The sequence below is a fragment of the Ictidomys tridecemlineatus genome, chromosome 8 (genome assembly GCF_052094955.1).
Source record: "Ictidomys tridecemlineatus isolate mIctTri1 chromosome 8, mIctTri1.hap1, whole genome shotgun sequence".
In the NCBI taxonomy this organism is placed as follows: domain Eukaryota; kingdom Metazoa; phylum Chordata; class Mammalia; order Rodentia; family Sciuridae; genus Ictidomys; species Ictidomys tridecemlineatus.
This window is the reverse complement of record NC_135484.1, coordinates 141,156,955-141,169,384: the sequence shown is the minus strand read 5'-3', so window position 1 is coordinate 141,169,384 and position 12,430 is coordinate 141,156,955. Positions and strand designations below refer to the sequence as shown.

Genomic DNA, 12,430 nt, shown 5'->3' with positions numbered 1-12,430 from the left:
TTTAAGGGATGGTGTGGCTCCACAGTACCATAGCGTCCACTGCACACTTCCTACAGCTGTCCTTTAGCATTTCACTGTATTAAATATTCATGCTTCCCCACAAAGCCATAAACACAGTAGCAGGAATAGGGCCTGGTTGTTTGGTTTTTGCTTTGCATTTTTCCTGGCACCTCACATAGATCCTGGCATGTAGCTGGCTATAAATATTTGTTGAATACAGATGACTTCCAAAATGTTACCATGCTAAGAGGCACTTTCTAATCAATTTTTTACTCCTACAGTGACAACAGGAAGAAAAGCAATGACCATTGTACTTTCCTTTATATTCTTTGCTAAACCATTCACATTTCAGTAAGTACTTTTTAATTGCAATAAATTTCTCTATTTTTAGATATCATTTCACATTTCTTCTTAAATATCCTTATTTTCAACTTTTTACCTTTTTTGCAGAAAATGTATTGATTTTGTTTCGCTCTAAAGGTTTTATTTTATTTTTTAATTTATTTATTTTAATTAGGTATATATGACAGAATGCGTTTTGATTCATTGTACACAATTGTGGCACAACTTTTCATTTCTCTGGTTGTATATAGCATCACACCATATGTGCAGTCATACACTTACGGTAATTCCACCATGTTTCCTGCCCCTATACCCACTCCCCATTTCTTCTTCCCCTTTGCCCAATCAAAGTTCCTCTATTTTTCCCATGCCCCTCTCACCATTGTGGATCGGCATCCACTTATCAGAGAGAACATTAGGCCTTTGGTTTTTTGGGATTGGCTTACTTCACTAAGCATGATATTCTCCAACTCCATCCATTTAACTGCAAATTAAAAGAGAATAATTTTATTCTCTTTTGATATTGAGTAATATTCTATTGTGTAGAACAGTTTCTTTATCATTCATCTATTGAAGGGCATCTAGTTTGGTTCCACAGTTTAGCTATTGTGAATTGAGACTGCTGTAAACATTGATATGGCTATGTTACTATAATATGCTGATTTTAAGTCCTTTGTGTATAGACAGAGGACTGAGATAGCTGGGTCAAGTGGTAGTTCCATTCCAAGTTTTCTAAGGAATCTCCATACTGCTTTCCATATTGGTAGCACCAGTTTGCAGTCCCACCAATAATTTATGAGTATCCCCTTTACCCCACTTCCCCCACATCCTCTCTAACACTTATTGTCTGTATTCTTGATAAGTGCCATTCTGACTGGTGTAAGATGAAATCTTATAGTAAACTAATAGAGATGTTGAACATTTTTTTTTCATATGTTTGTTAATTAAATGTATATCTTCTTATAAGACGTGTCTGGTCCGCTTCTTAGCCCATTTATTAAATGGGTTGGATTTTTTTTTTTTTGGTAGTGGTTTTTACAGTAAATTAATGTGGGATTTTTTTCCTGTTATGCTCTATAAGGAATTGTTTTCATTTTGACCTCTTATTGATGTGTCTTTTTCTGTTTTAGAAATGTTTATAATTTGTTATTTCAAATTTGTCATTTTATATATTTAAATTGCCAAAACAGAGCCCAGTGCAAATGTGACCCTATTTCCTATATGAATGTGTACACTGTTGACATTAAGGGATTACCTAATGCCCTGGTACAAATTAATAAATACATATTTACAGTATGTGTTTTTAAAAACTACTTGTTTATTTATGGCCTTTTTCACAAAGGATTTAAAGTAGAGAAGTACTCTGTAAGTTGTGTCCTAGTGACTTAGTTTGTGGCTTTTTGTGAAATTGCTTACTGTTCTCTTTTTTGAGTGGTATTTGTTTGAAAATAGCATCATGAATACTTGATACAGAACTTTAAAGGTAACCCTAAAATAGGTTTCCATCAGTGTTTAACAGATTATTAAATTGATAATAAATTGATTTTCCTTTCTGCATGGGCTAGGTGTACATTATAGTAATTAAATTATGCTTACATGTCCCTTTTTATCTTTTTGTATTCTGTACAACTGGAATAGCTGGTTGTACTGTGGAGTTGAATTCCCAAGATGGCCTTTAGTAGACTTATATACTCAGTATTTTAAGCATAGTCTTAATACTTTGGTGACAGTAGTACTCTATGCTATTATCCACAAAGTTCAGATGAACCTCATTGCATATGATACTTGGTATTTTTTATATCATAAAAGATATGGAATTCAAGCTAATCAGATATAAGAATACTATGTATTTTCATGCTGTTATCATAGGCGTCTAATACCAAAAAATTTATTTCATTGAAGAAATATTGTAGACTGATTATCAAATTCTTTTGTTAGCAAACATTATTACCTTGTGAAGTTTAATATTCTTTTTTCCTTATTTCTTTCATTTAGGTATGTATGGTCTGGTTTATTAGTTGTCCTTGGCATATTTCTCAATGTTTACAGCAAAAATATGGATAAAATAAGACTACCCTCACCGTATGATCTGATAAACAAGTCAGTGATTGTAAGAAAGTCAAGGACGTTGGCACAAACTGTATAGGTACTGATTTGTCCTGTTTAGAATTTTAAGGGAACAATCAATCAACTTTCCAAAAGGACTGTGATAAAAACAACCAAAGGATCTGAAGGCATGCTTTGCATTTCTGGATGGATTGCATATGAATAGTGTTGTGGTATCAGCTGTTCTTCAGAGCACCTGTTTGACTGACTTCTGATGCAATCAAGAACCACATCTAGCACACCTTGCAATAAAATGTCTACATGAAGGACTGACTACTCCCTAGCAGTTTCTTGAGAAGTTCACTGGAAATGGACCATGACACAAGACTTTTTGGATATCATTATGAATACCAAACACTGATATGTAATAGCACATTGTTTTGTCTTCATTCCATTTTGGTGGTATTTAAATTGATTCTCTGTTATAAGAGTAACTTATGATTTAAAGTTTGGAGAGAATAACATTCATTATAAATAAAATAATCTTATGATTTTTTAAAAGAATATGTTAATAAAATTTATTGTTATAAAGACAGAAGTGAAAGTAATAAGATTTAACATGAGCTTTAAAACCTTGGTCGGTCTCTTATGAGAATATTCTTCGGAGAAAACATGCCTTAAGTTTTATGTAGGATATAGGCAAGATAATAAAAGCAGTCATCTCCTGTGCATGTAAGTTTGCATCACACAAATAACTTGCTACTCTTTACAAAAGAAGTACAGAATGAATGATTAATTGAAAGGAAAGAAATGTCAAGTTATTATAAAATAATGAAACTTTCTAGTTTATCTTGTAAAAGTAAGATGTAATTTGGAAATTCAAAGATGAAGTAGGATAAATTTAAGAAATAACAAGTAGATTTAGCAAACTTGGGCAATATTTTCTCTCAATCCATTCAGGCTACTAAAAAAGATACCATAAAATACCATACACCAGATAACTTATAAACACCCAGAATTTCTCACAAATCTAGATTCTGGGCAGCCTAAGAGCAAGATACTAGCAGATTTGGTATATGATGAGGGCTGCTTCCTGATCCTTCAATGGTGCCTTCTTGCTGTGTCCTCATATAGTAGGTGCTAATCCCTTCACCAGTGCTTTCTGCCCTCATGACTAAATCACCTCCCAGAGTCCACCTCCTCATCCTATCACATTACAAGGTAGGATTTTAACACATGATTTGGGGTGACATAAACTTTCTTATGATAGTGATGTTGTTCACATAGTTTTTAAACTAAAGATTTTGACCCTTTTATACATTAATTTTTGGAATTGCTTCCACAATTAAAAATTCTAGCCAGGCATGGTGATGCACACCTGTAACCCCCGCAGCTGGGGAGGCTGAGGCAAGAGGAACATGAGTTCAAAGCCAGCCTCAGTAAAAGCAAGGTGCTAAGCAACTCAGTAAGACCCTGTCTCTAAATAAAATGCAAAACAGGATTGGGGATATGGCCCAGTAGTTGAGTGCCCATGAATTTAATCCCTGGTACCCCTCGTCCCCCAAAATTATATTTACCTTCATTTTCAATATAGTCTGTGGAGATGGAAGTATCTAGCACAAGGAATTCTGCTTTGGTTTTTATGTGTCCCATTTGTTAAATATTGGGGAATCATTTTTAAGTTTTCATATCTTAAATAGAACCAGTCAACTCCTGTGGGTTCAGATTTGACCTACAGATAAACTGGCCTAGCTATAATTCTCATTAAGACCATGTTGTACAATGAGGGTTTTGACTGGGCAAATTATCCCTTGTTCCTGGGAGACAACCTCTGAATCCTTGGAATTCCTCAAGTGATGAAGGTGTTAGTATTCATGATCATCCCTTAGGGAGTTTCAGGGTTGAAGCTGGCCATGCTAGAAAGACCATAGAATTGGATCTTTGAGCCACATGCTATCAGCCCAGCCTCTAAGGAAAGGAGGTAAGCATTTAGGAATTGATTTGAACATCTGGGAACTGATTTTTTTTCATATGTTCTGAAAAAGGTTGTTAATGTATATCTTAATTGCAAAGAATATTTTTTGAGGGGCTGGGGTTGTGGCTCAGTGGTAGAGCGCTTGCCTAGCACATGCAAGGTGCTGGGTTTGATCCTCAGCACCACATAAAAATGAAGAAATAAAATAAAGGTATAAAAAATGTTTTTGAATCTGTAGCCAGAAAATATTTATAAAAGCAAGTAACCTTTACTGTCTAAAAGCTACAAGGAATTATTGCTGGATTTAGAAAAATAGTAGAATCAAAAATTTGCAGTGGCATCCTTGACACAAGGTCTAACTAGGTCTGTGGTTAGGGGACTAGTGAGAATACTAAGTCATAGACATACACTGAAATTCTACACGTTACTCTTCCTTACGTTAAATTATTTTGTTAACTTATTTCTTAGCAGTGTGCAAATTCTTACAGAAGTGAAACACAGGTAGTATTTTATGTGCCTGTTTGTAATTCTGAGGACTTGTCGCTTTACAAAGTTTCAAGAACATTTAATTGACCATTCCCTTTCTTTCCCCCTTCCTCTACATGTTGCTGATTCTACTTTTATCTCCATTTTTCTGAGCTGCCCTGTCATGGTTTCCATTTCTGCTGTCTTGCTACTTCTGGGAAGTCTCTCATTCCTGTCTTTAGTTGCACTGCTCTGTTCTGCATCTGTTCACCCTGCCTCATTCCATTCATTGTGGTGGTATTTTTGATATTTCAATTATATATTTATACCTAGTATTTCCACTTGAATTTTTTTTTTTGACTTCTTGGTTTTATTTAAGGATGCCAGTATTTTTCCTTGTCTTTACCATGGTTCTTGTAAATCATGGGCCCCCTTTACTAATCATTCTGCTTCTGATGGCAGATACTTTTTCAGTTGTGTTTTGCAGTTATCAGACACCCCAGCATAACTATTGGTAGTTTCCCTCCAACTGCCTTCTGCATTTTTGCTCTCCTCTTGCTTTCAGTCCAAAGTTAGGACAGCCTCAGTCTCCCCAAAACCTCGATTTTTGGTATTGTTTTGTTTTTTTTTCCTAGAATCCACCTGTCTGTTCATCTAAATCAATCAACCCCACTTCCCATTTTACCAAGGTAGGTTTTGGAAAGGAAACTTCTTCCAACTCTTTGTCATAATGGTTTATACTACTGAGTCACAGATTTACCAGTCAGTTACATATAAATGTTGCTTGTAGGCTGCAACATTCTGATTCAATTTTATTTCAGAATTTTTTTCATTTAACAATTTAAATTGGTAGAATTCAAACTTAAACAGTAAGATTTGTAATGGTTTACAATTTAAATACGGATTTCAAATCTGAAAAAAATGAAATGATAGAAATATAAAATATTCAGTTCTAGCAATAGACTTGTTTCATATTATGTCTAATTAGGTGAGATCATTTTTAATCCATACGTATAATCATTTAAGATTACAAAACTTTACTTTAAAACTTTGATTATTTGAGATGACACCAGTTCATATGGCTTGTAGGAGTTCCTAGTTCTGTCACCTGGTATATATCATTAATAAAAATAAATAAAACAAGGTAGGCAGGAAAGAAATAATTTGTGTCTCACAGACATAAAAATAGGCTTCAGGAAGATCAATGATGTACCTAAGATTGACGTGTAGCAAGTGGCAGAATGGGCCTGAGTCAGTGTCTTTAAACCTGGACCCTAATGCCTCTCTGATGACCCACTATTCCAGAACGCATTCCCTTTCCAGCCCACCACACCAGAAAGTTAGAATTGACATCCTGCAACTGTTTGCCCTCTGAAAGGACATAACATTGATTACTTGCCTTCTCTGTCACGCTTAAACTGGACAAGACTTTCCAAGGACTTTTGTAGACCATCCTGCTGGTGTACCTAACAACCCACCAAAGGGGACTCTTCTCCTACCAGGCTTTGGGAGGATGGACATACAGTAGTATAGTGAAAAAGTATTCTCTGCCTGTTATTCTTGATCAGCCAGATGCACCTGTGCATGAGGGAGGTGGCTGTGTGAGAGGTAGACCCCTCAAGTAGTCCTACCTGCAAGGGATGGGCTCAACCACAGAGAGGTGCTTAGGGTCAACTTGGAGAGGGGGATAGAATGAAAGGACCAACCCAAATCCAAGTTTCAGTTGAAGTGGGTCCTGAGCAAGAAGCCAGACAAATGTAGTCAAGACAAGCAGGAAACAAAATATCAGGCAGAAGCTTAGTCATGAGAAAAGGTAGAGAAGGTGGGATGCTTAGTCATGAGAAAAGGTAGAGAAGGTGGGATGCAAAGTCATGAGGAAAACAAAGGGAATCTGACTCCTAGAGCTTTGAACTCCAATGACCTCTTGTCCTCCCTGTAAGAGATCAAGATGGGACTAAACCTAACAACAAGGGGGCAGGGATTGAAGGTCATTAACAATGGAAATTTTTAAGAGATGGAATATAGGAACCAGATAAGGAGTTTTGCTTAACAATTTTATACAACTCTACTGTTAGCTGGAATCATTGTTACCACCACAAGTAAGGGGAGAATCTAGCATTACAAATCAGCACTTCTGAATGATTGTCGGTAATGAGAGCTGGCATAAATTGCTTAATTTTCCTATGCTTCTTCCACCACATTGAAAAAGAGGTGATGAAAACCACCTCTCCATTACTGGATTCTCTTACTTAGGATAGCTCTGTTGTAAGTGGTACGTAATTTGAAATTATTCTATTTAGAACTCAAGCATACAACTTCAATGGTATGATTTGTCTATTATCTTCCAAATAGGCGTGACTATTGAAATGAAGTGGTTATAATGTCCAGGCTTTGCTATAGCCACATGAACAGGAACTTTTCCTGGCCAGCAGAGCATTATCATAAGTGGTTCATCTCTGATTTTCTAAAAGACACTGACACAAATGTACCCAAATTAATAGTGCCATCTCAACTGTCTTTTCAGAGAGGTGAATAATAGCATGGAACCACATGGCCCACCACAGAAGTATGGATTATCAGCAACTGTGACATCATTGAGAAAAATAGTAAGCTTTTTTTCTTTTACCTAGTGACATCCATTGGCCAAATATGTATTAGATAATTTGTAGGGCTCTTAAGAGATACATACAAGTGCCATTGCTCCTATACTCAGTTATCTCTCAGTTTAGTGAGGGGAAAGAAACAGGCAGGAAGTTATGGTGTAATAATTTCTATACTGTGAATATGTATGAAATATAATAGTATTACTCAAAAAAGCTTTCTCTAGAACATAGCATTTAAGCAAATTGTGACAAGAAATTATGAGGACCTAAGTAAGGACTCAGGTATTAGGGATGAAGAGGATGGAACCAATATAAATATCTAGAAGGAAATCATAGGATGACTTTTGGTCCTGTCTCAGAACACTGGATGGATGGTTTTTGCTGACATAAGCAATTCTGAATAAATAGTTTATGGGAATATTAAAAGGATAGCTTTGGACATGGTTGAGTAAAGTCTTAACTTTGGAACCTCTAGATGGACAATTTCAGAAGAGAACCTGAGAGTTTGATGGTAACAGTTGAAATAATGAGCCTGAGTAAAAGGACCAGTGCACTTTTATACGTGAAGAGAATGCTTGTAAAGAACTAACTGGTAAACACTGTAATTTAATGGTGTACAAGACAAGAGGAACCCGCAGAGACAGGTGATCATGGGAAGAGAGTGGGAGATTAAGGAAGCCAAAAGGAGAAACAATGCCAAAAACAGTTTTCAAGACAATTGAAAAATTTGCTGATCACCATTTAAAATGGGTTTAAAAAATTACATTCTTTCATTGATCCCAGATTCTGTATATTGAAATTTACCATATTCTAAATTTTTTCCATTACAAATATATTTTTTTTAAAAAATACCAAAACTGCCTTTATATTAATCATTTTTAATTCAAGGGACTTAAGAGTATACATTTCCATACAAATATACCTAATTTGAATTTCAGCATCATAATTAAACATGAGCAGATTCTTTACCTTCTTATTTATCAAGAAAAATGGAGTTAGCATACCTTCTTTAATAGGTGATTTTGAAGATCAAACAAAAAAAAGAACAGCTCATTTGTGTAAATGGTTATTGTCTTGAGCACCTATTTTAAGTTAAGAAAATATTCAAATGAAGCCCAAAGGAAGTAAAAATAAGCATATCATATAATTAAAGCAGAAATTACTTAAGTAGTAAAGAAAATATATTATAGAAAAATAATAGAAAAATTGGTTCTGAAGAGACTATTAAGATTAATAAATTTCTAACTGATCAAAAAATGAAAAATACAAATCTTTAATATAAAAAGGAAAGCTATTGTATGCTCTATGGGTATTTTAAGAGATTATTTTGAAATACTTTATGACAAAAAAATTTGAAAATTTAGACAAAAGCAACAAATTCCTACAAAAACGCAGTCTACTAAAACTGACATAGAAGATATAAAATCCTCATAGTTCCATTTGTGTTTGTTGTTGTTGTTGTTGTTGTCTAAAGAGGACAAATTTATTTGTAATTAAAAACCTTCAACAAAGAAAACTCTGCCAAACATTTATTTAAGTAAAGAAATAGCACCAATCTTATAACTTTTTTTCCCCAGAGAATACAACAGGGACAGACCTTATGAATTCTTCTGTGTGGCTAGCATGATCTTGAAAACACCCTAACCAGAACATGATGAGAAAAGAAAGTTACTGGACAGTGCTCTCACATATATAAACATGAGCTTCCTGACAAAATATTAAGCAAGTTTAGTGATACATTAAAAAGATAATATATCTTCATCACGTTGAGATCCTTTCAAGAATTCAAAGTGGCTTAACATTCTAAACCAATGTGATATATTACATTAATAGATTAAAAAATCTGAATAGATGCATTAAAACTACTTGATAAAATTCAATATTGATTCTTGATACAACATTCTTAGCAAATTAGTAATGGGTAAAGTGCTTATAAAAAGTCCATTTCAAGAATGATACTTAATGGTTAAATTGCTGAAAATATTTATTCTCTTTCATTTCAGGAATGTATGTGCTTCCTATCATTAGCACATTTATTCAGCATTGTCCTGGAGGTCCTCACCAGTACGAAAAAAGGAAAGTGAAAACTAAAAAGTTTTTTTTTTTTTATGGTACTGGAGATTGAACTCAGGGAGGCTTAACCACTGAGCCACATCCCCATCCATTTTTTATATTTTTTTTAACACAGGGTCTCACTAAGTTGCTTAGGGCCTTGCTGAGTTGGTAAGGCTAGCTTTGAACTTGTGATCTTCCTGCCTCAGCCTCCTGAGCCACTGGGATTACAGGTGTGTAACGCCACACCCAGCAAGGGGGAAAAAAAAACTTTATTCACAAATGACACTATTCTGTACACACAAAATCCAAGAGAATCTACAGATAGATCATAACTTTTAAAAGAGGATTTAGTGAAGTCTCTGGGTACAAGGGGCACACACACATACCAATTATATTTCTATATACCAGAATCAACATCAAGTACCATGAAATTATTTGGAATAAACATGAGAAAAGATATCTAAGATCTCTACCAAAAAACTATAAATTATTGAAAAATAATACCTACATTAATGAAGGGATTAATATTCAGGTATCCACAAGTGCAACATTGTAAATTGTCATTTTCCAAATGATTTATGGATTCAATTCAGTTCATGTGTATGAGAGAGAGACAGAGCAAGCAAGAGAGAATCAACAAGCAGATTAAAATGTGTAAGGAAATGCAAAAGGGCTAAACTAGCTAATGATCTATGTAAATAGCAAAGGGCCTGTAGATGTGCTCCATGCACTACCAAGACTGGTTATAATGTCATGGTGATTAATGTAGCTATTGTGCAAGAAGAGACAGACAATTGGAATAGCCTAGAAAACTCAGAAACACCATTGTTGTATTTACCTTAAAGAAGGAACTACAACCAGTGACAAACTTATTTTCCCCCAATAAATGATGCTAGATCATTATAGATGGAAACTACAGACCTCACCTAAGCTTAAACATGAAGTCAAACAGTGGCTTTCCGGAGATAGGAAAGGAAAAACAGAGGCTTTGTTTTTGTTTTATTTTGGTTTTGGTAGTGGTGATCAAACCCAGGGGTGCTTAACCACTGCACCACGTCTCCAGCCCTACTTATTTATGTATTTATTTTTACTTTGAGACAGGGTCTTGCTAAGTTACTGAGGATAGGATGGCTTTGAACCTGTGATCCTCCTTCCTCAGCCTCCTGAGCCACTGGGATTGCTGGCTTGTGCCACCATGCCCAACTAGAGGAAAAGATTTTTTTTTAAGAGAACATAAAGAGCATTAACTAGGAAAAGATCAACAAACTAAACTAGATTAAAAATATTTATTCATTCAATCAATCCATTTAATCATGAGAAAACATCAGAGAAGTCTCAATTAAGGTTCTTTCTACGAAATACCTGTTTTTTAAGTATCAAGTTCATGAAAAACATGGACCAGTAAATTGCCACAGTTTGAGGGATACTGAAACATGACAGTTAAATGTACTGTGGTATTCTGGATTGGATGCTGAAGTAGAAAAGGGACAATAGTGAAAAATTTGAATACACTGCTAGTTTACCTAATAATTTCATATCAGTGTGAATTTCTGGTGTTAGATATGTTTGATAAGTGGTTATACAATATGTTAATATCAGAGGAAGCTGTATGGAGGGTACATGGGAACACTCTACTCTTTTCTATGCTTCTGTAAATTAGTGCAAAAAATCCTAAAAAATTAAAAAACACTATATTCAGCAAAAGATATCACTAAGACAGTTTAAAAAAAAGCAAGCCACAATTAAAAGAAGAAATGCCCCATGCATCTAATCAAAATAAGCTCATTTATAGAATATATAAAGAACCTCTACAAATCAATAAGGAAAAGGACAACATGATGCAAAAGTTGAGAAGAGACTTGAGGCATTTTGCAGCAAAAGATAGCCAAATAGTTGTCAGTATACTAAAATATTCTCAATCTCACTGGTCACCAACAAAACGAATTAAGCCCCAAGTGAAACTCTACTATACCCTTACCAGAAGAGTTAAAATTAAGATTGCAGCTACTAATTGCCAACAGCCATCTGGAGAAGGAAGAAATTTACATTCTGCTGATAGAAGAATAAAACTTTGTCAGTATCTATCAAATCCAAATTGAAACCCAATAACCCAGCACAATCCAACAGAAATGTGTACACACGGATTCAAAAGACACAAAAAGAACATTCACAGCAGCAGCATTCATAAAGCAAAAACTGAAAGCCACCTAGATGTAGTAGCCACCCTCAGTGGAAGAACAAGAAAACAATGTGAGATCTATCTACCTACCTAGATAGATAGAAACATCTAAATCTATATGGAGGATTTGCCACTACTCATACCAAGAAATAAATTTGACATAATAATACGTCACTGGAAAGAGCAGAGATTCAAAAGAATATAAACTACATGATTCTGTTTCTATAAAAATAAAATAAAAATCATCAGGCACAGAAAAGCTGTAATATTTAGGGATGCATATTTCAATTCTATTATTTTACTAAATAATCCAGAAAAACAAATGATAACATAAAAGAAAGTTGAATTTTAGGGGCAAGGGAGAGGGTAGTGATGGGGAGGGAGGCTGCAGGAGCTTGCGTGGTATGAACAGTGTTCTGTCGCCCTGTGTGCTAGCTATCCTGGGTGTCTGTTGAGGTAAATTGTTGAGCTGTGTATTTTCATTGCATTCAGATTTCTGTATGTATATTACATTCCACAATGAAAGATTTTTTAAAAAAAAAAAGAGGAAACAGTGTGGAAGGGGGTAAGCGATAAAACACTTTTTAAAAGGTAACTCACCAACTGTCTTCAAAAATGGGGAATTTTAGACTAACCTGTGGTTATTTCTTTGTCTTGAGTCTTGTTTTCCTCTTCCAAGGCAAGATCCATTTCTTCCTTTTCGATTGCATCAGACACTTCTGCTTTTAACTGTGCTTTTTCTTAATCTTAGTAAGTAGTATCTTT

The 12,430-nt window shown here is 34.8% G+C and overlaps 1 protein-coding gene and 1 long non-coding RNA gene across 6 annotated transcripts in view; one reads left to right on the top strand and one right to left on the bottom strand.

Annotated features, from left to right (window-relative positions):
* Slc35b3 (solute carrier family 35 member B3) overlaps positions 1-2,952 on the top strand; it is a 22,568-nt gene extending 19,616 nt beyond the window's left edge. For all 3 annotated transcript variants that reach the window (XM_013359641.4, XM_021727864.3, XM_005327480.5), the window contains 2 exons: positions 282-351; positions 2,338-2,952. In XM_013359641.4, coding sequence (XP_013215095.2) covers positions 282-351; positions 2,338-2,488 — 221 coding nt within the window. In that variant the 3' untranslated portion in view covers positions 2,489-2,952. The remainder of the gene's footprint in view (positions 1-281; positions 352-2,337) is intronic.
* LOC144366351 (uncharacterized) overlaps positions 1-12,430 on the bottom strand; it is a 19,846-nt gene extending 7,416 nt beyond the window's left edge. For 2 of the 3 annotated variants that reach the window (XR_013425415.1, XR_013425413.1), the window contains exons 1-2: positions 12,301-12,430; positions 723-826 (exon numbers count right to left, since the gene is read on the bottom strand). This is a non-coding gene — a long non-coding RNA (uncharacterized LOC144366351). The remainder of the gene's footprint in view (positions 1-722; positions 827-12,300) is intronic. The other variant, XR_013425416.1, reaches the window with a different exon arrangement.